The sequence below is a fragment of the Urocampus carinirostris genome, chromosome 5, assembly GCF_059441175.1.
Source record: "Urocampus carinirostris isolate Australia breed hairy pipefish chromosome 5, RoL_Ucar_1.0, whole genome shotgun sequence".
Taxonomy (NCBI): domain Eukaryota; kingdom Metazoa; phylum Chordata; class Actinopteri; order Syngnathiformes; family Syngnathidae; genus Urocampus; species Urocampus carinirostris.
The window spans coordinates 31809590-31836077 of NC_142353.1; the positions used below are offsets into that span (position 1 = coordinate 31809590).

General features: G+C 38.9%; 1 protein-coding gene across 1 annotated transcript in view; it reads left to right on the forward strand.

The window, feature by feature from the left end:
- The window catches only part of LOC148366049 (uncharacterized), a 153000-nt gene that overhangs the window by 104067 nt on the left and 22445 nt on the right, over nt 1-26488 (forward strand). The window contains exons 27-40 of the mRNA XM_088334992.1: nt 2506-2559; nt 7230-7283; nt 8153-8197; nt 9092-9136; nt 9214-9267; nt 11508-11561; nt 11630-11683; nt 14452-14505; nt 15330-15383; nt 19570-19677; nt 19758-19811; nt 19941-20048; nt 20129-20182; nt 23283-23336. Coding sequence (XP_088191118.1) covers nt 2506-2559; nt 7230-7283; nt 8153-8197; nt 9092-9136; nt 9214-9267; nt 11508-11561; nt 11630-11683; nt 14452-14505; nt 15330-15383; nt 19570-19677; nt 19758-19811; nt 19941-20048; nt 20129-20182; nt 23283-23336 — 846 coding nt within the window. The remainder of the gene's footprint in view (nt 1-2505; nt 2560-7229; nt 7284-8152; nt 8198-9091; nt 9137-9213; nt 9268-11507; nt 11562-11629; nt 11684-14451; nt 14506-15329; nt 15384-19569; nt 19678-19757; nt 19812-19940; nt 20049-20128; nt 20183-23282; nt 23337-26488) is intronic.

Sequence of the window (26488 nt, forward strand, 5' to 3'; positions counted from 1 at the left end):
AGTACTGTTTTTGAGATAGGATATATGTACTATTACTGTTGTTGTATTTTCAGTATTTCTTTTGCAGTATATTTGTAGGAATTTGTAGTAATTATGTACTATTATTGTTGTTGTATTTTCAGTATTTCTTTTGCAGTATTTTTGTAGGAATTTGTAGTATTTCTGCAGTAGTGTTTCTGCGATAGGATCTACGAAATATTACTGTAGTTGTTTTTTCAGTATTTTTTTGTCATATTTTTGTAGGAAATTGTAGTATTTCTGTAGTAGTATTTCTGAGATAGGATTCATGTACTATTACTGTAGTTGTATTTTCCGTTTTTTTTTTTGCAGTATTTTTGTAGGAATTTGTAGTCTTTCTGTAGAAGTGTTTCTGCAATAGGATATATGTAGTATTACTGTAGTTGTATTTTCAGTATTTCTTTTGCAGTATTTTGTAGGTTTTTGTAGTATTTCTGTAGTTGTGTTTCTGCAATAGGATTTATGTAGTCTTACTGTAGTTGTATTTTCCGTATTTTTTTGCAGTATTTTTGTAGGAATTTGTAGTATTTCTGTAGTAGTGTTTCTGCGATAGGATTTATGTAGTATTACTGTAGTTATATTTTCAGTATTTGTTTTGCAGTATTTCTGTAGGAATTGTAGTATTTCTGCAGTAACCTTAGGATTTCTGTAGTATTACTGTAGTTGTATTTAGGTAGTCGTATTTTTGTATTACAGTATTACTGACGTCACATTTTTTTTTGTATTTCTGTAGTATTTAATAATAATAATAATAATAATGCATTTTATTTAAAAGCGCCTTTCAGGCCACCCAAGGACACTGTACAAACAATGAAAGAAAAAATACAATTTAAAAAGTTGTAAACGAAATAATAAATAAAAACAAGACATAAAATCATAAAAACATAAGAAATGGAGAAGCTATGTGTTGTAGGCAGTCCTGAACAGGTGTGTTTTTAGACGGGACTTAAAAGTGGAGAGAGGTGTGCAGTTTTGGAGGTCCGGAGGTAGATTGTTCCAAAGCTTGGGAGCAGCGCGACTGAAGGCTCTGGCTCCCATGGTGCTCAGATGGGCAGGGGGCACTGACAGTCGGAGGGAGGACGAGGATCTGAGGGAGCGAGTGGGGACGTGCACCTGGAGAAGGTCGGACAGGTAGGGAGGAGCCAGGTTGTGAATGGCCATATATGTATATAAGATGAGTTTGTAGCTGATGCGATGCTGAACAGGAAGCCAGTGTAGCTGTTGGAGAACGGGGGTGATGTGCTGCTGGGAAGATGTTTTTGTGATGATGCGAGCAGAGGCGTTTTGAACCAGCTGAATTTTATGGAGGGACTTTTGAGGAAGGCCGAAGAGGAGAGCATTGCAGTAGTCAAGGCGGGATGTGACAAGACTGTGGACGAGAATAGCAGTAGTGCGGGGGGTGAGGGAAGGGCGGAGTCTGGTAATATTGCGGAGGTGGAAATAAGCAGTGCGGGTGATGGTGTTGATATGTGAGTGGAAGGTAAGCATGCTATCCAGGATGAAACCCAGACTCTTGACCTGGGGGGAGGGGGACACTAAGGAGCTGTCGATGTTGAGAGAGAAGTTGTTTACTTTGGATAAAGTGGATTTGGTGCCAAGAAGGAGGAATTCTGTTTTATTGGCATTTAATTTAAGAAAGTTTGTTGTGAACCATGTTTTGAGTTCGGAAAGGCAAGAGGTGAGGGAGGGAGGTGGGAGTATGGAGTTTGGTTTGCAGGAGAGGTAGAGTTGGGTGTCATCAGCAAAGCAGTGAAAGTGGATATTAAATTTGCGGAGGATATGACCAAGAGGCAAGAGGTAGACGATGAAGAGAAGAGGACCTAAGACAGATCCCTGGGGTACACCTGTGGTGACTAGGGAGGGCTTTGAGGTGAAGGATTTCAGCTGGACAAACTGAGTGCGGCCAGTGAGATAGGAATGGAATTATTTTATCCTTTCCGAATTGAAGCCACATAATATATTAGGGCCCTGTTTTAAACACTTAATTTGATATATAGTTTTGTAGCATTTTTAGTAGTTCTGTACTAGTACTTTTATTGTAGACACACGTCGGAATAAAACTGGTTTTACATTTTCTGTTTACCTATTAGTAGTATTTTATTTACTAATATACATACTGTCATATTTTTACTATTTTCATTCGGGGGGACGGATTAAAAAGCCTTATGTGCCACATCTGGGCTGCATGCCTTAGTTTGCCCACCCCTGTCTTCCATTAGAAGAATCGGATAAACCCTTAAAAAGGAATGGAAATCAAAGAACAGCAAAATGATTGGCAAAAAGTGACACTAGTTAAAATATTTTTAAATAAAAATAAAAAAAGTGTGCAAGAATTGTGAAAATAAACCAACCCTGGCATCAAGAGCAATCAAAGGAATTGTAAACTGTAAGTCGAGCGAGTCTGAAATACATTTGGGGTAACCCTTGACTAGTTGCCAAATAATTTCGGGTTTTCCCACTAAGGCTACTGTTTATTGTTGTTTTTAGGGGCCTCCTGGCTTAAGGGGATCAGATGGCAGCAGAGGACCCAAAGGTGTGGAGGTAACTAACTTTATATGTAGATTTTACGGGATATTGACTTGAAGCGAGTGCCAATACATACTATGGTAGCTGGGTCCGACATACGGCCCGCGGGCCGGATCAGTCCCGCCAACAGATTGAATTGTGGCTTCTGAGACAATGCTGAGAAGCGCAAGAGAAATAAAAAGAGCCAAACGACCTGCAGTTTTAAGTTTGTCCACTGGATGTCGCCAAAGCCATGTGTCACTCCTACAACAACTGTAGGTGTTTCTCTCTTTTTCTGATGATTTCCTCTCTCTCTCTCATTGTTTTTCTTTTTCTTTCTCAGCCTCTCTTTCTTGTTTTTTTTCTTTCACTCTTTTTTGAACAATCTCTTTATTCTTTGCTCTCCCTAATTATTTCTTCCTCTTTTTTACTTTCTCCCTTTTTTTATACTATTTCTTACTTTGTTTCTTTCTCCCACTCTTTGTTTCTTTCATACTCTGTTTCGTTCTCTTTTCTACTCTGTGTTTTTCTTTCCTACGCTTTCTCTGTCCTTTTCTTTTTCTTTTTCCTTCTCATTCTTTCTTTCTTTCTTTTTCAATTATTTCTTTCTTTCTTTTTTTCTTTCTTTCTTTGTCCTTCCTATTCTTCCATTATTTCTCTTTCTTATTCTTTCTTTCTCTTTTCTATTCTTTCTTTCTTCATCTTTCCTGTTCTTTCATATTGTTTCTTTCTTTCATTTTCTTTCTTTCTATATTTCTCTTTCCTACTCTTTTTTTCCTTTTCCCTTTCCTAGCCTTTCTTTCTCTTTCCTAGTGTTTGTTTCTCTCTTTCCTAGTGTTTGTTTCTCTCTTTCCTAATATTTATCTTTCTTTCTTTATTTATCCATCCTATTCTTTATTTCTTTTTCCAATGTGTTCTTTCTTTCTTTCTTTTTCTTTCTTTGTGTTTCCCTCTCTCATTCCTTCTTATTTACTTGTGTCTCTCTTTTGCTTACTCTTTTTCTCTCACTCTCTCTTTTTGTCTCTTTCTTTCTATGTCTCTAATTCTTATTTCATCTTTTTCTATCTCACCCTCTGTCTATTTCTTTCTTTTTTGTCTCACTGTCTCTGCATTTCTTCCTCTCTTTCTGTTTCTTTCTGTCACTCTTTCTCTCATACTTCTCTCTCTTCTCTCTCTCAATATTTCTCTTTTACTTTCTTCGCCTCTCTTTCTTTTTCCTCCCTTTCTTTCTCTTTAATCTTCTAGTCCGGCCCCTGCGAGAGTGCTTTTTTCTACCATGCGCTCCTGAACTCTGAAGGGTTTGACAGCCCTATGTTAGAAATGTAAGTGGAAAATACAAGAACTACGTTTAGAGAAGTTTATTGACTTTGCCGTAATTCGACTGATCTAATGAGCGAGACGGGCAGGCCGAACGGACGATCCAGCACTTATAATGAAAGCATTTCATTTCATAAATGACTCTAACATCCCTCCCCTGATATTGCAAATGTAATAATGTCCGTTAGCCATATTATTTGTTATACCCGGTCCGAGGAAAATAGGATCAAAACGCCCTTCTTCTTAATAGCCTGCTTGATGAAAATCCTAATTAACTCATCCACTAAAGCCGAGTTAACTCACTAACAGTCTACTTAGATGGTGAAGGAGGACAGACTTTTTTCCTTCCGATGTTTGTTTAACTTCTAGGTTGAGAGCCACAATGGTAAGACATTTTTTTTAGAGTGAATCAGTTCTGGTCTTTCTAACAATAAAAACAAGAAGATTCTGGGTTTGTGAATACATAACAAGGATATAATGGTTTCACAAGGGCGCTTTCAAAATGGCTGAAAATCATTTGTATAGTGAGTACTGTAATTCTGGCTTATTTGACTTTTTTTCTCACGTTTTCTTCTTTAGCCATTCATATAAGCCACTTCGCTGGAGGCTATGTAAATAAAACTTGCTTCATCCTTCAGTGTCACTCGTCGAGCAAAGCTACACATGCAAGCAGACGTAGCTGAGACCCGTGATTCAGTCATCTTTGACTTTTTTCCCCTACTGTTTCCTTCTCTAGCCACTCATGTTAGCAATTTTTCTGCAAGCAGTGGCTCACAGCTAGATGTTATTGTTATTATTAGATGCCTTTGCTTTGTCCGGCAGTGTCACTCGCCCTCCAAACTTGCTTTTGCGAGCGGACGTCGCTGAGTCCCGTAATTCAGTCATGTTTGATTTGTTTTCTCCTATTTCCTTCTTTAGCAATTCATGTAAGCCACTTCGCTGCAGGCTATTCCTCCTTGCTATTGTTAGCTGTTCTATGTAAATACAACTCGCTTTGTCCTTCAGTGTCACTTGTCGTGCAAAGATACTTGTGCGAGTGTACATCGCTGAGCCACATAATACAGTCATGTTTATTTTTTTCCATTGTTTCCTTCTCTAGCCACTCATTTTAGCATTTTTTTCTGCAAGCAGGGGCTCACAGCTAGCTGCTATTGTTATTGTTAGATGCTTCTGCTTTGTCCGGCAGTGTCATCCGCCCTCCAACAAGCCCCTTAATTCTGTCATATTTGATTTTTTCCCCCTCTGTTTCCTTCTCTAGCCATTCATGCTGGACACTTGACAGCTGGCTGAGGCTCACAGCTAGCTGCTATTGTTATTGTTAGCTGTTCCTGCTTTGTCCTTCACTGTCAGCTGATTAGGCATGCCAATGTCGCTGAGTTTTGTGATTCTGACAACTTTTTGTTTGATTCCTTCATTAGCCATTCATTTTAGGACCTGGCTATGGCGTGCCGTTATTGGTATTGTCAGCTGCTCCGTGTTAATAAAGCTTGCTTAGTTCTTCAGTGTCACTAATCATGCTAAGCTACTCATGCTAAGCTACTCGTGTAAGCGGACGTTGCTAAATCCCATGATTCAGTCATCTTTGACTTTTTGCCCCACTGTTTCCCTCTCTAGCAACTCAGGTTAGCCATTTTTCTGCAGGCAGTGGCTCACAGCTAGCTGCTATTGTTATTGTGAGATGCTTCTGCTTTGACCTTCACTGTCAGCTGGTTAGGCATGCCAACATCGCTGAGTTTTGTGATTCTGACATCTTCAACTTGTTGTTTGATTCCTTCATTAGCCATTCATTTTAGGACCTGGCTGCAGGCTATAGCTCGCTGCCATTGTTAGTGTCAGTTTCTCCGTGTAAAGCTTTTTTCGTTTTTTTGTGTCACTCACTTTCAACAGCTCAATCACGGAGTTTCTTGATTCAGTGTCCTGAAACTTAAAACATCTTGTTAGCTGTTATAGACGCTGCCCTACTTACGAACATGTCCCGGACAATCGCTCGTAAGTTGAATTGATTGTAAGTTGCTTCAGTGCAATATTTTGTATGGAAACTATGTTTAAGGTTTATATAAGTAACCTGTATTGTTTTGTACTGAAAAAAAAAAGTTGAATGAAGTAATATGCTCTATAAAGATAAAAAAAGCTAAGTTTAACTTACTTTTTGAAGATGGGCTTCAAGAGTTAGGCGACTTCCTCCTCCACAGTAGAAAGTGGACCAAAAAAAATGATCCTACCATTTTATCAACCGCATCAAGCTTTTTTATTCCACTTTCGTTTCAAGAGAAACGTCTCGCCTCTTCTTTACACTTTGTAAGAGACATTAAACATAAAAATGTCAAAGTTTTTAGCGCGCTGGAGGTACAGTAGAATTTTTACACACGGACAAGAAAGAGGAAGCGGATTTCTTCTTCAGTTTGGATGCTAGGTGACTTCTCACAGTGCCACACGCCGGTAGTGGCGGAAAGAAGCACTACAGTAATGTCCTGTACTCAGAAAAAAAGGTGCACACAGTACAAAATCTAACTTGTAGCAATGTCTGGATATTTTTCGACATCTCGAATAAAATGTTCCTATCTACCGTTTTTCGTAAGTCGAATAATCGTAAGTAGGGGAGCGTCTGTACAATATTTCATAGCCTCTTTATTAGCTTCTCCCGCTAGCTGCGGAAATTAGACCATCAGCTTTGACCAACCCCAGCTTTGCGCTCTTTTCAGCTGCTCAGGGTGTATCCAGCTCGCTTGTTTTTTGGGGAATAACACAAGCTGCTCGCCAAAATTAATCTTTGCTAGCGCACAAAATATATAAACGTAGGCTTTTGAATTTGTCCAAGTGGTGTCCTTTGGTTTTCTGTAGTGCATCTTCTCTGACTACACTCGCTTCAGCTTCATTCTCAGCTACAGTGACCTCTAGTGAGTATTCTCTTCAAAGTAACTGTTAGGATCTTTTTTTTCTTTTTTCTTTTTTTTTTAGCTGTTGTTGGAGATAGTCTTTTCACAATTCTGGCTTTGCAGTTTCCGTGAACAAGTAGTCAAAAACAGATCCTAGTTTGGTGAAACGTGCCATAGATAGCATACTTCATCTTTGAACAGTCAAAGCCACAGCGATTTTCAATACATAAATTGAAGTCGATGACAGCCATTTTCTTGCCAGGCTGTCACTTTCTTACTCAGTTCCAAGAAACTCAAAAATGTGGTGGCAAAAGCTGCATTTAAGGTTCTGAAACATGGAATAAGTTGTAATATTTTATTAAACCAAGCGACCGTCCCAAGGTTGACGACGTCCAAACGGATGACTCGGTGACTTAATGTCTGAAATCATATCAGTCAGGGAAGACGAAATTTTGTTCCCATCACATTGTGCCATTATAAACTTTATTCATAATTGCATTTTTTTTCCTTGAGGGCCCGAGAGGTCCTGATGGTGTCATGGGAGAAGATGGTGTGGCTGGACTAAAGGTGAGCATTATAAAAAAACAATGTAGACTTCATTTAAAGCAGTGTTTCTCAACTGGTGGGCCAGGACCTAATTTCAGTGGGCCATGGACCATTGCCTTGGAAAAATAAAAGGAGGTCAATTACGCTCCTCAACAGTAGATGGCGATATAGCGCTGCTCGATCCACTCTTTCTGTTCAATCAATCGGTGCTGTCAATATTGATATTGAAAGGGACTATATTTCATTTTATTGAGATTTTGGTGGTTTAATTTCCTTTTTCTCCCCGAAATAATGGATCCCAAGAAAGTTGTGGGCACACAGAGACAGACCACTCACTCTCTCACTCACTCATTCACACCTAGTGACAATTTAGACCAGCCAATTAACCTGACATGGATGTTTTGTGGGATATGGGAGGAAACAGAGTGCCTGGAGAAAACCTACGCATGCATGGGGAGAACATGCAAACTATAGACAGGAAGGTTCTATCTCATAACCTCAAAACTGTGCCACACACACGCGAACCACTGCCCTGCCGTGCTGCCCACAGCGTTATCTAATGGTCAAATAATACACACTGTCCCTTTAGAATGTTTTTCACGACTAGTCTTGTATTTTTTTTTCAGGGTGATGTTATTACTTTGTATTTCAAATTTGACTGGACACGGATAAGCTGGGCTTGGTCAACAAAATCTTTCAAAATGCATGAAAAATAGCTCTTTTTATTCGCTTATATTTATTAGTCGGTGATTATTTTTAACATCTGAAGAGCTTCATTCGGGGCCTCTCTTTGTTGTAAATAGAAAATGCATGTTTTTTGTCAGCTCTTGGCTGCTTGTTTCCTCCATGGGGACATTTGGGGGAAACTTATTTGAATTTCATTTGTGCAGGGGCCTGACGGTCCGCCAGGAAAGCCGGGCCTCTTGGGTGATGAGGTAAATGAAAATAAAAAAAAATATGTTGCTGTTTGTGATTTTTTTACTCTTCTATTGTGTAAAATTTATTTTTCACTGAGTAATTTGTAGCCCTATATTTGACTATTTTTAGCGGCCCTATCATATACTAAAATTTGAACTCGGTCTTAAAATGAGTGGTTATTTTAGCCAGGTTTAATACATAATATAACACAAATTAAATATCATTTGCTCCTGAAATTGCTTGTACACTAAAAGTAAAACAGTAAAATGCAAAAATCAATTCATAAAAATTACAAACTTACTTCAACACAATACCCAATAATATTAATCATAATATTACATATTATAATAATAACAATAATAAAAAGCGACCAAATTCTAGGAATCTTCTGCTGTTTACGACACCATTTCATTGGATGAACACATTGTCAATAAAAACTATAAAATAATACAAAAAACATTAATTTTTCTATTCTAAATTTTGATTGTTATAAATACGCTGATTGTTACAAAAATTGAACACTAATATTTATACCAAGATTGTAGAATAAAGTTTTGAGTGATTGCTACTTTGTTTTAAGTAATAACATCGTCTCAACTTAATGTTACTCGGAAAAAAATTCCAAACCTGAAAGTTCTCTTTGTACTATTTTCAATTTTTGGCAGCTTTGATGAGATGGTAATAATAATAAGAATAATATAAAAGCTTTATAATTACATATTTTTCAAAAAGTAATGATCAAATCCTTCAAATTTTTCCTTTGTAACTGGCTTTTTTTCCAAGTATTATTAAATCGGCAATCGTTACCTAAATTGTACATTGTATACTGCAGACGACCAAGAAATCATATATATCTTAAATTAATGTATATATTAGGCACTAAGGTACTTATTTTTCTGATTGTGTTGCAGGGCAAGCTTGGTGAATCTGGTGAAGCAGGGCCAAATGGATTTAAAGTAAGTAACTTAACTGCTTAGAATTACTGAGGAGACATTTTCTTTAAATGGGTTGATAATATTTTGCTTTATTTTAGGGCGTACAAGGCCACTCTGGCCTTCCAGGGGACAAAGGACTTGCTGGAGATGTAGTGAGTCAGATTTTCATCCAGTTTCTTTTTTTTTTACATTGTTGTTGTTTCTACAAAGCAGGGTCAACAACATTTTGAAGCTATTTTTCTGTTACCGATTAGAATAAAGGGCCACCAGTAGGAATAGGGTTAAAATAGGCTCATTCAACCACTAAAACATCTGTCTTGAATATGAGTACGGAGTGGATTACATTGATAAATTAGAAGCTGATTTTCAAACACATCGTGTAATTAAAGACCCCGATCCTGTCAATGATTTCGCATGCCAGTTACAAATCAAAGTTCCTAGGAAATTACAATGAACCATTGCCGTCTGTGAGCTAACCAGGTGTTTTTAGGGCACCATGTTGGTGATCCCAGCTAAGAAGTAATATATATATATATATATATCTCATCTCTCATCTCATTACCTACACCGCTTATCCTCAGTAGGGTCGCGGGGGTGCTGGAGCCCAACCCAGCAATCATCGGGCAGTGAGCAGGGGACACCCTGAACTGGTTGGACAACTCACTCACTCACTCAACTCACACTTTGGACCGGCCAATTCACCTGAAATGTACGTTTTTGGAATGTGGGAGGAAACCGGAGTGCCCGGAGGAAACCCACGGAAGCACGGGGAGAACATACAAACTCCGCACAATAAGTCTGGAGCTAGATTTGAACCCACGCAGGAGGTTCCCAAGACATGAACTGTGCCGCACATGCGCTAACCACTGCGGCGCTGTGCTGATATAGATATATATATATATATATATATATATGTATATATATATATATATATATATATATATATATATGATGACTGAAGAAGGAAACGGGAGAAAAAAAAATCAAAATATGACTGAATTACGGGGCTCAGTGGGTTATAGGTATTTCTGTTGGTATAAAAAAATGACACTTTTACATCATAGACACTAGTTAGTTCAAAAACAAAACAATGGGCGGGTACATATGTCCAAAAATGATTTAACCTTGGTTGATCGGATTTGTTCGTAACAGTTAGATAGATAGATGGATAAATAGATACTTTATTCATCCCCGAAGGGAAATTCACTTTTCCAGCAGCATCCCTAAGCTGAGAACAATCGAAAATAACTGAGAACAATCGAAAATAACACGGGAGCTGCTGGAGTGGCTGCCATTCGTGACGGCGCCGGAGAAACGATTCAATTTGAATCATGTACAAACAAACAAACAATTGAATCATGTACAAGAAACGATTCAATCTGAATCATGTACAAACAAACAAACAATTGAATCATGTACAACAAACAAACAAAATATTTATGTTCGTAATATTTGACCACTACATATCGCTGTGTTGGGTAGTGCGACCTAAAACGCAAATGCAAATATCTCAATCTAGTCATATTTGTAAAAAAAAACATTTTTATAACTTCGTGTATTTTAAGCTCATTATTTAAATTAATATTGTGTTGTTTATTCATAAACTGAGTTTATTTTTATCATTAAGAGACGCTAAATGATACACACTGTCCTTTTTTAGCTAAGAAATGTTCATATTAAGACCACATAAACTTTACTTAAAGGTACAGTGTCTATTATTTAGCGTCTTTAAATATTTTTTTTTAATTTAGATTACAAGCAAAATTGCATGATTTATCATATAAACATACATTTTTAAAAAATGGTCAGCCTCACAAAAGGGAGCTGACCTAATTGTCAGCCATCTTGCTCCTACGGGTACCCAGAAACGTCAAAAAGGCTGGGCATTAAATAATGAGAAGTCACTTTCGCTTTTTAGTACACATTTTCATTTTCCCTACATAATACAGTGTCATCTCGTGGTCAAATAAGACACACCGTCCCTTTAAGATAGATGACTTCTATTTAATGTGTTGAGAAAAACTACACTATTTGTAAAACACAGTGAATTCCAAACTTTTAAATTATTCTTTTTTTTGTGAGCCAAATCATTATTTTCTTCCACTTGAGTCTAATGGGCACCACCAGACAAGTATTGAGACAATGATTCATAACATCTTACACCCGGAGCAGCAACCTTACCGTAGGCCTGACGACGTTGCCATAGCAACAGGCTCATTTCCATCACTTACAAAGACCGGGATTTTGAAAGCACTTCCCACTCTGATTCATTTAGCGCCCCGAGCCCACACACCTCATCTAGTTTGTTTTCACACATTTATTTCCCACCTCCGCTGTCACTTCCTGAAGTCGGCAAATGCTGAAATTCCCGGCCTACCTTTGTGTCTTGCAGGGAGCGGCGGGGCCCCCGGGACCAGTCGGGCCAACGGGGGAGATGGGGCCCTCGGTGAGTTATAGCACGCAAACGGTGGATGAGAGGGACGATGATTTAAGTCGGGGTTTGTTTGGGTTCAGGGTCCACCGGGGAAGGCCGGTGAAGGAGGACTGCCTGGTGAGCCTGGAGATAAGGTACATAAAGGTTACTTTTATAGCTGACCCGCCAGGTTGCTGAGATCTTCCTTGCGTATTCCTCCATATCTAAAGGCACTCTTGCACACATTATCCAGGTTGAACTAGTTCAGACCGAGTCTCACATAAACACATTAAAAAAGGCCCAGTCGCGTCCCCCGTCCCCTCCACCCCTGCGTGGGTGGGCGTTTAAGACAGTATAAGACTAGCCACTATCTTAGCTAAGACGGACATTTTCTGTGTCAAGCTGAAAAAGGCTTCACAGCTGTATATTCAATCTCCCTGGCATGCAGTAAATCAGACCTGGGCACTCCGGTCCTCCAGGGCCACATGTCCTGCCTGTTTTTTCTGCTTTAATACGCATACCTGTCAACCTGTACGTTTTTGCCGTGCAAAGTACGTTTATTATGCATTTTAAGACGTGTACGACGTACAAGAAAATATGTACGGAAAAACGCAAATTTGTCAATGATGGGTACCATCCGGTATACACAGACTATCACGACGCGGCAAATCAATCAAGTCAATGGAGTTAGCCGCGGTATCCTCTATCTCGGTATCGTTTTTTTTCGTTGCAATCGAAGCAAGCGGTTTATGCTACTGTGCGCATGCATCTGCCGCCTCGGATCTCATGCGGTAGTTATGTAGTGAAAGGAAGTCCGTCTCTTTTTAGAGAACCAGCTTTTTCGGCTCTACTCATTAAAGAGAGACGACTCTCAAACAGCTCACTCGCTTTGATGCATTATATTACGAATCATTATTGTTGTATAAAGAAGGTAAGAAAAAAAGGAAGTATAAAAGGAGAAAATGAAAAAAGACAGGTTTGTGGTTATCCCTTTAATCAGTATATTACCAACAATAATTTAATGCAGAAAATGAACTAATAATTTGAATAAGAAAATGTATTATTCTACTTAATTATATTTGCATGTATTTTTTCCTTCTACAGTGAACGTCCAAGCTACTTCATTTTTGAACTTTTTTTTTATAATAAACCATATTCATGTCGAGTAACTCAGTACCTCAAAACAAAATGTTAATTAACAATATATATGATATAACGAAACAACTGTACAATATAACATGTTAAACTACATAAATAAACACGTTTGAAAAAAAAAAATTGTGTAAGATTATTTTGTAAGGGAAAATGCAACATTTTGTAAGGGCATGGAGCCGTGGAGGTTGACAGGTATGAATACGGGTGATTCCTTGGTTTGGCGTCAAGGAACCCCCAATAAATACCAACAAAATGATAAACATCTGCTTTCGTGTACAAGCGGCTCTGGAGCTGCATGCAGATCTTTGGCACTTCATAGTGGCTCCCTGGCACTCTTTCCAACAACCTCACCCAAGGAGAATGCCCGGCGTCTCCAGACTTGGTGTAGCCAATATCCTTGTTTAAGATAAAAGAACTGGGCTCAGGTTCAGGCCGAACCTTACAATGTACAGCTGAAGGTCCAATGCAAGGGTTTTATCAAAGAGGGCTTTATCTATTGACAAAAGGTTTGAAGTAGCTGAATTTTGGCCGCACTCTTACTAATGCTGAAGCTTGTCTTGGATGTAATTTTAGCATTTAATGGCCACCTACCTTCCATAGCTGAGCCCTCTGCATGTGATAGCCGCCGAGTCCAGGGATTCAGGCATCTTCAACATTTATTTCTCCTGTTTTCTTCTCTAGCCACTAATTTTAAGCATTTGGCTGCTGTCTACGGCTTGCCGTTATTGTTAACTCCTTCAGTTTCACTCGCCTTCCTCAGCTCATCCCTGGGTTCTATGATTTAGGGTCCTGACAAATTTCCTTGGCCTTTTCAGTAGTTTCTCCTGATATCTGGTAAATAAAGCAACCTATACCAGCTTTGACCAACTCCCGCTAGTTGTTCTTTTCAGCTCCAGGTGTATCCAGTTGGTGCTGTCTTTTGTTGTTGCTCACAGGGATTAGAACAAGGCTTCTTGTCCTGCCGTTGGCTGAAATTCCTCATTGCTCATGCAAGACTATATGAAATAAGGTTTCTGAATTTTACAAAGAACTATCATTCTATTTTCCGTAGTCCGTCTACCTCGAATGCACTCGCTTAGGCTCCTTTCTAAGCAAAAACCGATTTTGAGTGGTGAATTGTCTCACGAATCATCTTTTAAAAATTATGGCTTATCATCAAGTAAAAAAATTGTCTAGTCCAGTACTCAGTGCTACTCTAATTACGTGCTTCTTGGGTTTATGGTCACAATCAGTACAGTAGACTGCCAGGATACTATATGAATACATTTTGAGTTGGATATCGCAAGGTGAAATTGTCATAGGCAGGGCATAGGAACCTACGGTGACAGTCCAAATAAAAAAATGTACATATTAAACAATTATAACAACATATTTAATAATGCATACTAGTTATATGTAATGTACATGTAATTCATCGAATAACATATATAAACAAACCTGTTTACCTTTGGTGTGACATGGCTGACCTGGTACAGTGGAGTTTGCGGGTGGATGCATAAGGGAGAGGGGACTGTGGATTAAATAATTATTGACGTCAACCAATAACAGACAGAGATATTAGAGACGTATGAGGCACATATCATATGCACCAACGCCACAAAATTTGAATATTGCACATTTTTTGGGACACGTGAAGTAATAGGTTGATGATATCGTACAGTGGGGAAGGTGCCCTAAAGAGGGGCCGAAAAACAATTCTACATCATAATGTGAATATATTGCCATAACCCAGGGTTTGCTGTATGGGTTTTCATTTCATTTTTTGCAGGGTGACATTGGTCCACCTGGTAACATTGGAGAGTCAGGCTTGATTGGCCAAAGAGTGAGTATCTTCTATGCTAATGTTTCTCAACTGGTGGTTGGGGATCTAAAATTGGGTCGCAGACCCGTCTTTGACAAAATGATGTTAAGGAGAAGAAAAAAACAGAGGGTTAATTACACTCCTTAAAATTAGATGGCGAAAGTGCCTTACGCGATCTCTTCCTGTTTAGTCAATCAGCGTCAGCGATATTGTGTTTTAGAGGGACTACATTTCATTTTATTGTGATTCTGTTGCTTTTATTTCCTTCTTCTGCCCATAATAATGGGTCCAAAGAACATTAGTGATAAGGGGAAGGGAAAGGTGGAAAACAATGACAACAACAATCGAGTCGAAGAAGGAAACGATTGTGAAATTCGAAATAATGTGCCATTGAAACGCTGCTGAAACGTACAGTAAATGGTTTAAAATAGTTCAATTTTTAGCTTTTTATCAGTGTTTCAATTTTAATGAACTACATAATTAAATAATAATCGATGTTTAGGTTCACACTATATTATTATTTTGAATTAATTTTACGATGCAGCTATCTTAAAGCTGTTTTAGGGGGTCGCTTATATGCAATGTAGGCTTATATGTGAGTATATAAGGTACTTGAAGTTATTTTAGTTTTGTTGGTCATTTTGGGGGGTATATTAGAATATCGCTACATTAAACTGCGAAATCCTTCCATTTGATACATTTGAGAAGTGCAATTTTTGTTGTTGTTTGGGTCGCATTTTGTCATTAGGGCGAAATGGTGGTTCCTAAAGCCAGTTGAGAACCATTGTTCTATACAGTAGTAATAAACAAAAATACAGTTCCATTAATAAAAATTTCCCTCTAAGGGTGAGCAAGGCATCGATGGTGAAGCTGGACCAGGTGGACCTGATGGAGTTAAGGTAAAGCATGACCGAGAAGACGGAGCTCACGTTAAAATCAGTCCAAGAATTGTTTATATTGCTCATAAGCGTTAGTGTAGCACTTTCAGCATGGGTTCAATTAGTCCATATGTGGAAAAACAGCCAAATGAACTCAAATCCAATTAAATCTCGCAGCATTGAGTCAGTAAAGCAAGACGGGCTTACAGTATGTAAGAGCTTTTGGAATTTCTTTGAAAGCTATCATGGATGGAAAATATTGCACCCCTAAAAAAAGGGGGAACATTAAAATAACACACGGAATTAAAAAACCCATTTGGGCTCCAAACATATTCGTGTCAACCGAGAGGTTGAAGCAGTCTACATTAAATCAACTCTGTAGCTTTTGGATAGAAAACAGCAGCTCACCAGGGATTTGCACCATTAGCCGATCACAGTTAGAAGGAAAACAAATCAGCTTCAATCTTCCATCCTGGTAAGAAAGAAATGCAAAGTCAGCAAGTTTTGATAGTCTTTGGATGAAAGAATTAGCTGTCCATCAAACAGTCATGTTACAATTTAGCTACAGTGCCTCGCAAAGGTTTTGCCCCCCAAGAACTCTTTGACATGTTGCCATATTTTAGGCCTCAAATTTATAGATAAAAACTTCAAAACCTTTTCTAAGACGAAATCATGAAAAGAAACCAAATGGATCCAACATTTTATATTATGCTAACAGTAAAACATCGAAAAGTAGGTCAGGGCATGAGATCGCGATCATTCTGCCCAGACTGTCCAAACCATCTGCCAGGCAGTGTTGTGTTCAGAAACCGTCTCACCCTGAGGTTCCAGAGTGGCAGTGTCCCGTCCTGTTGGAAAATGAAATCAGCCAATTCTTTCTTACTCAATTTCTTCATGAACTTGTTTTCAAGCACATCGTGGTACATCTCAACATTAAGCTTTGCTCTTTTAAATGACCCATAGACAGCTTTTTTCAACATAGCACAAAACACAGTCATCTTTGGGGAATCTCGCTAATGCCAGTGTCTGAAATAACGTCTGCCCGGACGCCCGGGGCGTGCACCTTTTATGTCGGGCGTACAACGTCTCTGCCCGGGTGGCCGACAACTTTTTAAAAAAATATATATATAATTTGTTTTTATTTTTTCAAATCAAACGTTTGCTTTATTCCGATTTCGAAATCTTCGTTCGGTTTGGAAATTTCGGAATTTCGTTTTTCTAGGCAATTTGCATACTCAGCAGCCAATCAGAAGACTGCATCGAATAACTTCCTACTTCTGGACTTTCCCGAGCGTTATAAGGTCGCGCATTCGCATATCATTTTCCAAAGTAGACGCACAGAAAACACAAGAAAAATGGATAAGTAGTTAGGAATGAAGCCAAAACCTCATCCCTAGAAGAAAGATTCAAAAGAAGCTAACAAAATTGATGACGCTCCAAAACGTAAATGTACATTAAAAGCATCATGGAAAGAGGAGTTCACGTGGCTTGTAGCAACTGACGCAACGCAAAACATTGCATGGATGAAGATGAGTAAATACAGGTACAAACTGATGGCAGATGGAAAACAGCGATGTCATATACATGCAATCAAGTATATTTATCTCATCTCATCTCATGAGCTGCACCGCTTATCCTCAGTAGGGTCGCGGGGGTGCTGGAGCCCATCCCAGCAATCATCGGGCAGTGTAATGTAGTATATTTATAATCAACTTAATTTTAAAGTGTTGTTCTGTTATATATTCTGATTAGCAATCCTTAATACTTTGCAACAATGTTTTGGTTTTTTTTTACGATTAGTCATCTTTTTGTGTTTCAAGTTGTGAAAAATGGGGCAGGCAACTTTATGGCTGTTAGCGGACACCAGGGCAGACAACTCTGAAGAGTTGCCTGCCCTGGTGTCCACTAACTTTTTGTCAAGAGTTTCAGACACTGCTAATGCTTAAGAAGTTTAAGTCTCTGTACCCCATATACGAGTGTTATGCTTGTTAACAATTCACGTAAAAAAAACGAGCCGGTCGTCAAATCAGTCATCTTCAATCTTCTGTTGTGGAAAGCAGTTGCAACTTGTTCAGTCACATTTTCTCAAGTTGAAGCGCGTCCTGTTGTGAATTTACCGTACCATTGTGTTAAGGACTTTCTCTCTGGTGGCTGATTTCAGAATTTTAAACAAAATGAAGGTTGAACCATGAATCCGTTTTTGCAAATTCAACCACCCAAAAACGCCTTGTCCTGAATGCCATGAATGGGTCTGAAAATAAATCAATAGTCTTCCAAAAAGACTTACCGTATTTTCCGCACTATAGGGCGCACCGGGTTATAGGGCGCACCCCCCAAAAATAGTTTTTGGTCCTATATCTTCCATAGATAAGGCGCACCGGATTATAAGGCGCTACAATGGGAACGTCGACAAAACAGTCAGATGATTCAGTCAAACTGATTACCCCCTTAACATTCCCAAAGCTTGCAAAGAAGCAAATACGTGTCGTAGACACGTGCGGATGCGGTGTCTGTACGATGTCACTTAAATGCATCATTTCAAATATCATTCGGAAGGTTAAAGTCTTGGTATTCAAGAAATGGCAACCATTCCTTAGTTTCTATTTTCTTTTTCGCTCGCAACTTTACTGTGCATATGACAATAAACACTTGGAATTGAGTTTAATTCACTCAACTCATCACAGCAACTTTAAGATCGTTCTGAAACAAGATACCGGGAAAATATAAAGCCGCATAACTCACCTAAGTTCTCACGTTCAATAATGATACGCAACCATGGTCTTCTTACAACCGTGAGTGTAGTAAATCCAGGAGAGTAAAATATTTACAAATACAGACTAATGAAACATGTTTCTTTATGGCGTAGTTTAGCAAGCTTGCTATTCAGTCATCTTTTTCGGCCAATTGCAGGGTTTGTTTTGGCCCTCTAGCCTATCCGAGGCTCCGAATAACTTCAGCCAATAGCGATCGATGTAACGGATGATTGACACATCTTTTTCGGCCAATTGCAGGGTTTGTTTTGGCCCTCTAGCCAATCCGAGGCTCCGAATAACTTTAGCCAATAGCGATCGATTCAAATAATGATTGACACATTGGTTAGCCAATGAAACGCCGGTATATAAATCCCAGCATACACCGCAGACTACTCAACGTTCGGGGGAAAATCGAGTCGGCGGCTGTTGCGTAAGTTGCGAGACCTTGCAAATTTAATATTGATCCATAAATAAGGCGCACTGTATTATAAGGCGCATGGTCAGCTTTTGAAAAAAATTAAGACTTTTAGGTGCGCCTTATAGTGCGGAAAATACGGTATTTAAAATGGCATTACGTTTTTCTTACTACCATTTATAGTTAAGAAAAAATGGGGACAAATGTGCTGAAGATTTATGGAACAACAGTGTCTGAAACTCATGACCAGACACCAGGGCAAACAACTCTAAAAAGTTGCCTGCCCCATTTTTCACAACTTGAAACACAATAAGACGACTAATCGCAAAAAAAAACACATTGTTGCAAAGTATTAGGGATTGCTAATCAGAATATATAACAGAACAACACTTTAAAATTAAGTTTAATATAAATCTACTTATAACATTCTTTGCATGTATATGACATCGCTGTTTTCCATCTGCCATCAGTATGTACCTTTATTTACTCATCTTCATTCATGCAATGTTTTTATTGCGTCGACTGCTACCAGCCATGTGAACTCCTCTTTCCACGGTGCTTTTAATGTACGTTTACGTTTTGGAGCGTCATCAATTTTGTTAGCTTCTTTTGAATCTTTCTTCTGGGGCTGAGGTTTTGGCTTGATTCCTAACCACTTAATCATTTTTCTTGTGTTCGCTGTGCGTCTACTTTGGAAAATGATATGCAAATGCACGACCTTATAACGCTCGGGAAAGTCCAGAAGCAGGAAGTTATTCAATGCAGGCTTCTGATTGGCTGCCGGGTATGAAGACTGCCAAACGAACCGAAACTCCGAAATTTCCAAACTGATCGAAGATTTCGAAAACGGAATAAAGCAAACGTTTAATTTATATATATATAAAAAACAACAACAAAAAAAACACACACACAAAAAAAAACCTTTTGTAAGTTGTACGCCCGACGTAAAAGATGCACGCCCCAGTTGCCGGGCAGACATTATTTCAGACACTAGGAACACCCTGTATTTTCTTCCACTTATCCATTCATCTTTTTTCAGGGAGATAAGGGGGATGCCGGGTTAGAGGGTGCCACTGGTGACAAAGGTGAAGTCGGCCTGAAAGGAGAGGATGGACCCTGTGGGCCTCCTGGATTGTCTGGAGTGAGGGTGAGTGCCTTTATCAGATCTTCTCCCTCGATGAAGCCTCATGTTTTTGTCTGCTTTAAATGATTTTCCCTTTTTTAAAGGGTGAAGAGGGTAAACCAGGCAACATCGGCGAAAGAGGCAAAGCAGGAGATAAGGTTTGTTCAATTCGCCGTCCCTGTCAGCGTGATCGAACGTGTTTAAACAACGTGTCGTAGATGCTCGCTGATAAAAAATGGAAAATTGCCATCCAAGTGGTTCCACGCTTATTGACTACCTCTCGCCAGGGGGCCAAAGGACCCCAAGGTGACCTGGGTGAAAGCGGGCCGGTGGGCGAGCAGGGAGCGCCGGGATTCGTCGGGCTAAAGGGAGCCAGAGGAACCGTCGGCCTGGTGGTAAAACATCCGTCAGCTTTATAAACTTTCGGACGGACGGATTTAATTGGATTTCCGTAAACGCCAATTTATTTCTCTAGGGCCAGCCTGGAAGAATGGGCCAGCTGGGAGACCCGGGAATACCGGGCTACGAGGTGAGGAATTGTAATGTTGTTTTTTTGTTTTTCAAAGAAAAGTAAGGTGATGAAACAATCAAGGAAAGAGCGGGATTTTGTGAGATTTCTATTGTATTTCTATTATTGGGGGCGGCAGTAGCTCAGGAGGTAGAGCGCTCGTCTTGGGATCAAGTGTTACATGTCGAAGTGTCCTTGGGTAAGACACTGAACCCCTACTACCCCCAATAAGCAGGTTAGCGCCTTACATGGCTGCAAGGCCGCTATTGGGAAATGTGGAGCACATTGTAAAGCGCTTTGGGAAGTCATTGACTTGAAAAGCGCTATATGAATGCAGATCATTTTATTTCATATTATCGCTGAAATCTTGGTTCCGCTTTGTAAATCATTCCATGAATCATTGAAGATCTAGATTAATACTCTCGTGAGATTTTTGCGAGTGTATATGTTCTGTGCTCAGATATTTAGGCTTATTTTTCTTTTGAATATTGTTGTAAGGCAGGAGTGGGTGATTTTTTGAGTCACGGGCAACATTGGGTTAAAAAATGTTGCCAAAGGGCCAGCCCAAAGGAAAAAAATATTAGTTTCCATCTGCTGATAGTCTCAATACCTTTGCAATGAATATCAATTCATGAAAAAAAAAAATACATAAAGTCTCATGACCAGAACGGAGACAGGACCCACTTGGATTACGTTTCTCTCAGTTTTATTAGAAGAAAAGGAAAGGGTTGCACTCACCATCCGGTGATCGCTGGACGCGGGAAGCAGGTCGCTCTGAACATGAAAGTGGGACTTCCGTGGCGAGCGATGGAGTGTCGGAAAAGGGAAAAAAAACGGGTCAGTAGCCGGGGCAGGAGAGCAAAAAACGTGGTCGGGATAAGAAACGAGTCGAAAGCCAGGAGAGGAGAGTAGAGTAGACGTGGCCAGGGTCAGAAAACAGGTTGAAGCCGGGAAACAAGACGGGAGCAAAAGCAGGTGGGAGTCAGGGTCGAAAAAGCTTGCCTTGAGTACACTGAGGTTTGCAGACAGACTGACAACAGGTGACTTATAGACGTGGATTTAAATAGTGACAGGAAGCCAATCAGAGTCCGAGGCAGTTGGCGCCAAATGAGCGGGCACAGGTGCTGTGCATTAGTAATCATGACATGAAGACATTTATAAGTTGATGTTGCATTTTAATTTAATTTAATTTAGCTTAATTAAACTACCGTTCCACCAAATTGGTTTTGAAAGACTCAGAATTAAGACCACGTAATATATAGCACCTTTTTAAGCGCTGATTTTGATATTATGAATTAAAAAAACTGTAATAAGTCTTTTCATTTGCAATAATAAGCAATTATATAAAAAATATAATATACAGTGAAGAAAATAAGTATTTGAAAACTCTGCTATTTTGCTATTTCTCCCACTTAGATTGAGAGGTCTGAAATTTTAATCGTAGGTGCATGTCCACTGTAAGAGAGATAAACTAAAAAGAGAAATCCAGAAATCGCAATGCATGATTTGGACATGTGGACATGCACCTACGATAAAAATGTCAGAGTCCTCCATAATTTCTAAGTGTCCGTTTCTCTCTCTCTCTCTCTCTCTCTCTCTCTCTACCTCTCTCTCTACCTCTCTCTCTCTCTACCTCTCTCTACCTCTCTCTCTCATATGAATATAGGGACAGTAAGTGTAATATTGTGATACTCCAAAAACAAAACATTGATTTGAATACTAAGCAAAAACAACTATAGCACCTTAGTTAATTTTTAGAAAAAAAATCATAGGTCAAGAAATTTTTATTTCGTTCACATTGTTGAATCTCACCTAGTAGCCGCTGCAATGTTTGTCTTCTGTCTTGCTGTGGTTTTGTTTTTAGTTAGCATTAGTAATTCATATCAGAACTCAAAGAACTTAACGGTAATGACTTTTTTTTTTATCAGTGTAGGAAATTCTAGCATCCTTCAGAAAAAAAATATTCATGGTGCACTGGCAGCAACACCCACAGCCAAATTCGTTTCCTGATTGCAGTAAAGAATAATTTATAATTTGTTTCTATCCTAACAATTTTCAAAATTGAAGCTACAAAAATCCCGACAATGCTAATTCAACATTAGAACATAAGATCCTTATCTACGGAGTGTTAAATTGACACTGGTTATTTTACCGTGAAAAAATGGGCCATTTTGGGTTCAGAGCTTTTGGGGTAATGAGCACCGAGAGTTTATGGCGGGTTATTATTATTATTATTTTCAGTTCACTTAAAGTGATTTAGAATCAAACTCTGTCCAGGGGTGTCACTTCCCATTTGGGAACATGACAAGTTGGCCGTTTTGGATGTAAATCTCTCAGAATTCAATCTAATGAAAATAACTTGTTTTTATATTCCTAAATATAAAAACAATCTTTCTCACACACACACACACACACATAAAACAATGTTTCAATAATCAGTCTAATTATATCTCTTGTACGTTTATCAATCTTATATTCTTCTATTGTGAAGTCGTGGTCATGTGTGTACTGTTTTCACTGACGTATAATAAACCGCACCGTTTGGGCTCTCTCTTTCCTTTTTTCAACCAACATGAGAGCCTCGTGAGTACCTTGCAGCTGCTATCACGATGTAGTTTTTAACAATATATGTATTTTATATGAGTAAATACAGCCACCAAAGAGTCTTAATAATGACTATCTTTGACAGAACATCACATTACACTTCAAACTGATCCACTGGGTGGCGCTGACAACCATATACAAATATAAGTTTTGTGTATTTCTTTATAGTTACTGTGGGTAAGAGACTCTCATCTGAACATGGTGCATGTACTTTTATCTTTAAATAATTTCTTCAACAGACCGAATTGAAATGCCTGACCAGGCTTAAGTGGCCCGTGAGCCGTAGTTTCCCTACCCTAGTTCTAAGGTCTATGGTAGTTCAGATGGCCAACTTGAGCCCAACCTCTAAAAACTTTACAATATTAAGTGATGCCTGCTCACCAACAGATGTAGTCTGAAAATGAGTGATCCCCATACAGTACAATTTTTTTTCACCAGTTGTCATGACAACCGTGAAGTTAATAAAATGAACGTCTAGCCAGTCAATCTGGGTAATGGATCTCTTTTCTTGTCACAGGGTCACAAAGGAATACAAGGCTCGCTAGGACCACCAGGACCAAAAGGTGAAAAGGTACGACTTTTTCCGCAGACTCTCCAGTTCCCAGCTATTGTTGATAAAAGATGGTGTCCGCAACTTGAAAATTTGCTACTCTCTGCCGCCACCTACTGGCTTAAAGTCATGCTCGCAGCCTCCGTCAGCTCGTTCCTCAAGTACTGATAAACTTATTTCAGGGATTTGGGTTGGTGTTCGGACTGTATTTGACACAGGACTCTTTACTTTGACCATTTTTAGGCTACAGTAACAAAAAAATCGGGAATGAGCATGGAATCCGAATCACTAAACTTCACTCCTCCCCCCCTTTCCTGCTTCCTTATGTATTGCAAGGCCCAGAACAGTGGTGCAGAAAGATAAAAGCAGATAGGTGCGGTGGAAAAAATAAATAAAGGCTCTTTGAACTCCGCTGGTCATTGTTAACACATAGTTAATAGATAAACTATTCCACTTTCAACAAACATTTGCACTCGATAATCGAGCCTTGATGGTCGCCGAATCCTGTGAATCAGTTCCCCACTGTTTCCTTCTCTAGCCACTCACGTTGGCCACTTGGCTGCGGGATGAAGCTCACTGCTATTGTTTTTAGCTGCTCTGAGTAAATAAAGCTTGATTTGGCCATGCAAGTGAACGTTGCTGAGTTTTGTGACTGAGTCATCCTTGACTATTATTTTTCTACTTTGTTTCCCTCTCTAGCCACTTGGCTGCAGGCCGTGACTCACCGCTAGCTGTTATTGTTAGCTTCTCCTGTTTTGTCTTTCAGTGTCATTTGCTTTACAATGCTACTCATGCTAGCCAACATTGCCTAGTCCCATGATTGAGTCATCTTTGACTCTTTTTTTTTTGTCCTGTTTCCCTCTCTAGCCACTAAGCTGCAGGCTGTGGCTTACTGCCAGCTGCAAAGTTTCTTGCACTCTTTCTCACTGCTTGCTTTTTAAGTTTATTTTTTCTCTCTTACTCACTCCTGCTTTTCTTCAAATCTTTTTTTCCCTTTCTCACTCTCTTGCCCTTTCTGTAAGTCTATTTCACTTTTCCTCATTCTTTTGCTTTTTCTTTAAGTTTATTTTTTTTTTCTTTTACTCTCGCTTTTTCTTCATACCCCTCTGTCTTTCCTTTCTCTATGTCTTTCTTTGTTTTGCTATTTTTATCTCTATTTTTCTCACATTCGCGCTTCCTTTCTCATTTGCTCTCTTTTCCTCTCCCATTCTCTCTTTTTTATTTCTCTTTTCTTTTTTTTCTCTCTCTCCCTCTCCCTCTTTCTCCATGGCTCTCTTTTTTTCTTCCTGTCTTAATCCCCTTCTTTCACTTTCTCTTTCTTTGTCTCGCTTTACTCTTCTCTACTAGTCTGGCCCCCTTGAGGGTTTTTTTGGTACTATGTGGCGCCTGAGCAAAAACAAGTTTTACACCCATGCTTGAAGGTAACCATTCTAGATGATGGGTCCTGAATTCGCTTGCTTCAGGCTTTTACAATCGGGTAAGCTACTGGAGTCTTTTTGTGACAACTGAAGGGACACAAACATTTGTTTATCAGGCAGAATGTGGCACGAATAAATAAATCAGATAAAAAGAATGGTTCTTTTTCAGGGGTTGTAACCATCTGGGTATGAGTAATTATATGGTTATAGGACAATGAAAACGATTGTTTACTAATCAAAATCATCCTGTCACATTTGTGAACTGATTGACCCAGTAAAACTGATGAAATGGGTAAACAAAATGGGTCATCATCTGTCACTTGGCTTCTTAATGATTAAAATTCTAAAAGATTTGATCCTTTCATGTGACATGTGCACGACACATCACTGATCAAATTGTTACTGCTCGATGTGTGTCATAAACTCCTTGGCGGAGAGATACAGACAACAGCACATTGCTATGAATTTTCACACCAAAAACGATGGAGCCACCTGTTCTATGACATGGCAATTATCACTCTGTTCTTTCGAACAGCGTTTCTCAACTGATGGGTCAGGACCAATCTTCCCTCTAATTTTCCACGGGTCTGAGCGTTCATACAAAGTCGGTGAGCAATGCTTGAAACAACAGTGAGCAACCATAATCCCAAGTGTGGCAAGATAATTAATCATCAAACATGTCCAAAACTTGACATCAAGTTACATTTTGCTGAGTTTCCGGCAATGCAAGATTATTTTTCTCTTTTGAATGAATTGACTCATGTACTATTGCAAAGGTTGTACGGCCTACAAACGTCATTTGTTCTTACAATTCTTTCACAAGATATCCATTTCTTTTTTTTTCCTGATATATTTTGTCGCATAATATTAACATTTTTGGGGGCTTATTTAGTGGGTTGTAAGATGCAGAACTGTACTTATCACATTTTTTAGTGGAAGTACAATGTTGGCAACAAGATTCACTTGATATAATTGGAAATTATTTGAATGCAACACAAACTGTTTCTTTTTTTTTCCGTGTTTTTTTTTCCTACTTTTTTAAAAATTCCTTTAAAAAAAAAAATCTCATTGTGTTTATTTTTTCCGAGCTGTTACTTTTTTCTTTTTGTTCTCTATTTACCTTTTTCCTACATTTCTTTCTTTTCTTTTTTTTCTTCCTTTTGTTTCACTACTTTTTCATTTTTTTTTTTTCTTTTTTGTTCTTTCCCCCCCTTCCTTTAAGTCATTTTGTGCATAATTTGACACAATATTTGGTCATGTTGGGATTAAAGAAGCAAAAACAACCCGAAGAAGCGTTTAGAACCCGAAAGAGCCGGTTCCTTTTAGTGAGCAGAGCCGAAAAAGCCGGTTCCCCGACAAACTCTGTTCAATTTGAGAGGGACCACATTTCATTTTATTGTGATTGTCAGTGTCTGAAATAACGTCTGCCCGGACGCCTGGGGCATACATCTTTTACGTCAAAACGTTTCTGACCGGGTGGCCGACAACTATTTTAAGGAAAAAAAAAAAAAAAAAATCTTTTTTTTTTTTTTTTAAACAAATAAAACGTTTTATTCCGATTTCGAAATTTAGTTTGTTTTGGAAATTTTGGAATTTCGGTTTGTTTGGCAATTTGCATACTCTGAAGCCTGCATCGAATAACTTCGTGCTTCCGGACTTTCCCGAGCGTTATAAGGTCGTGCATTTGCATATCATTTTCCAAAGTAGACGCACAGAGAACACAAGAAAAATGGAGAAGTGGTTAAGAATTGTTAA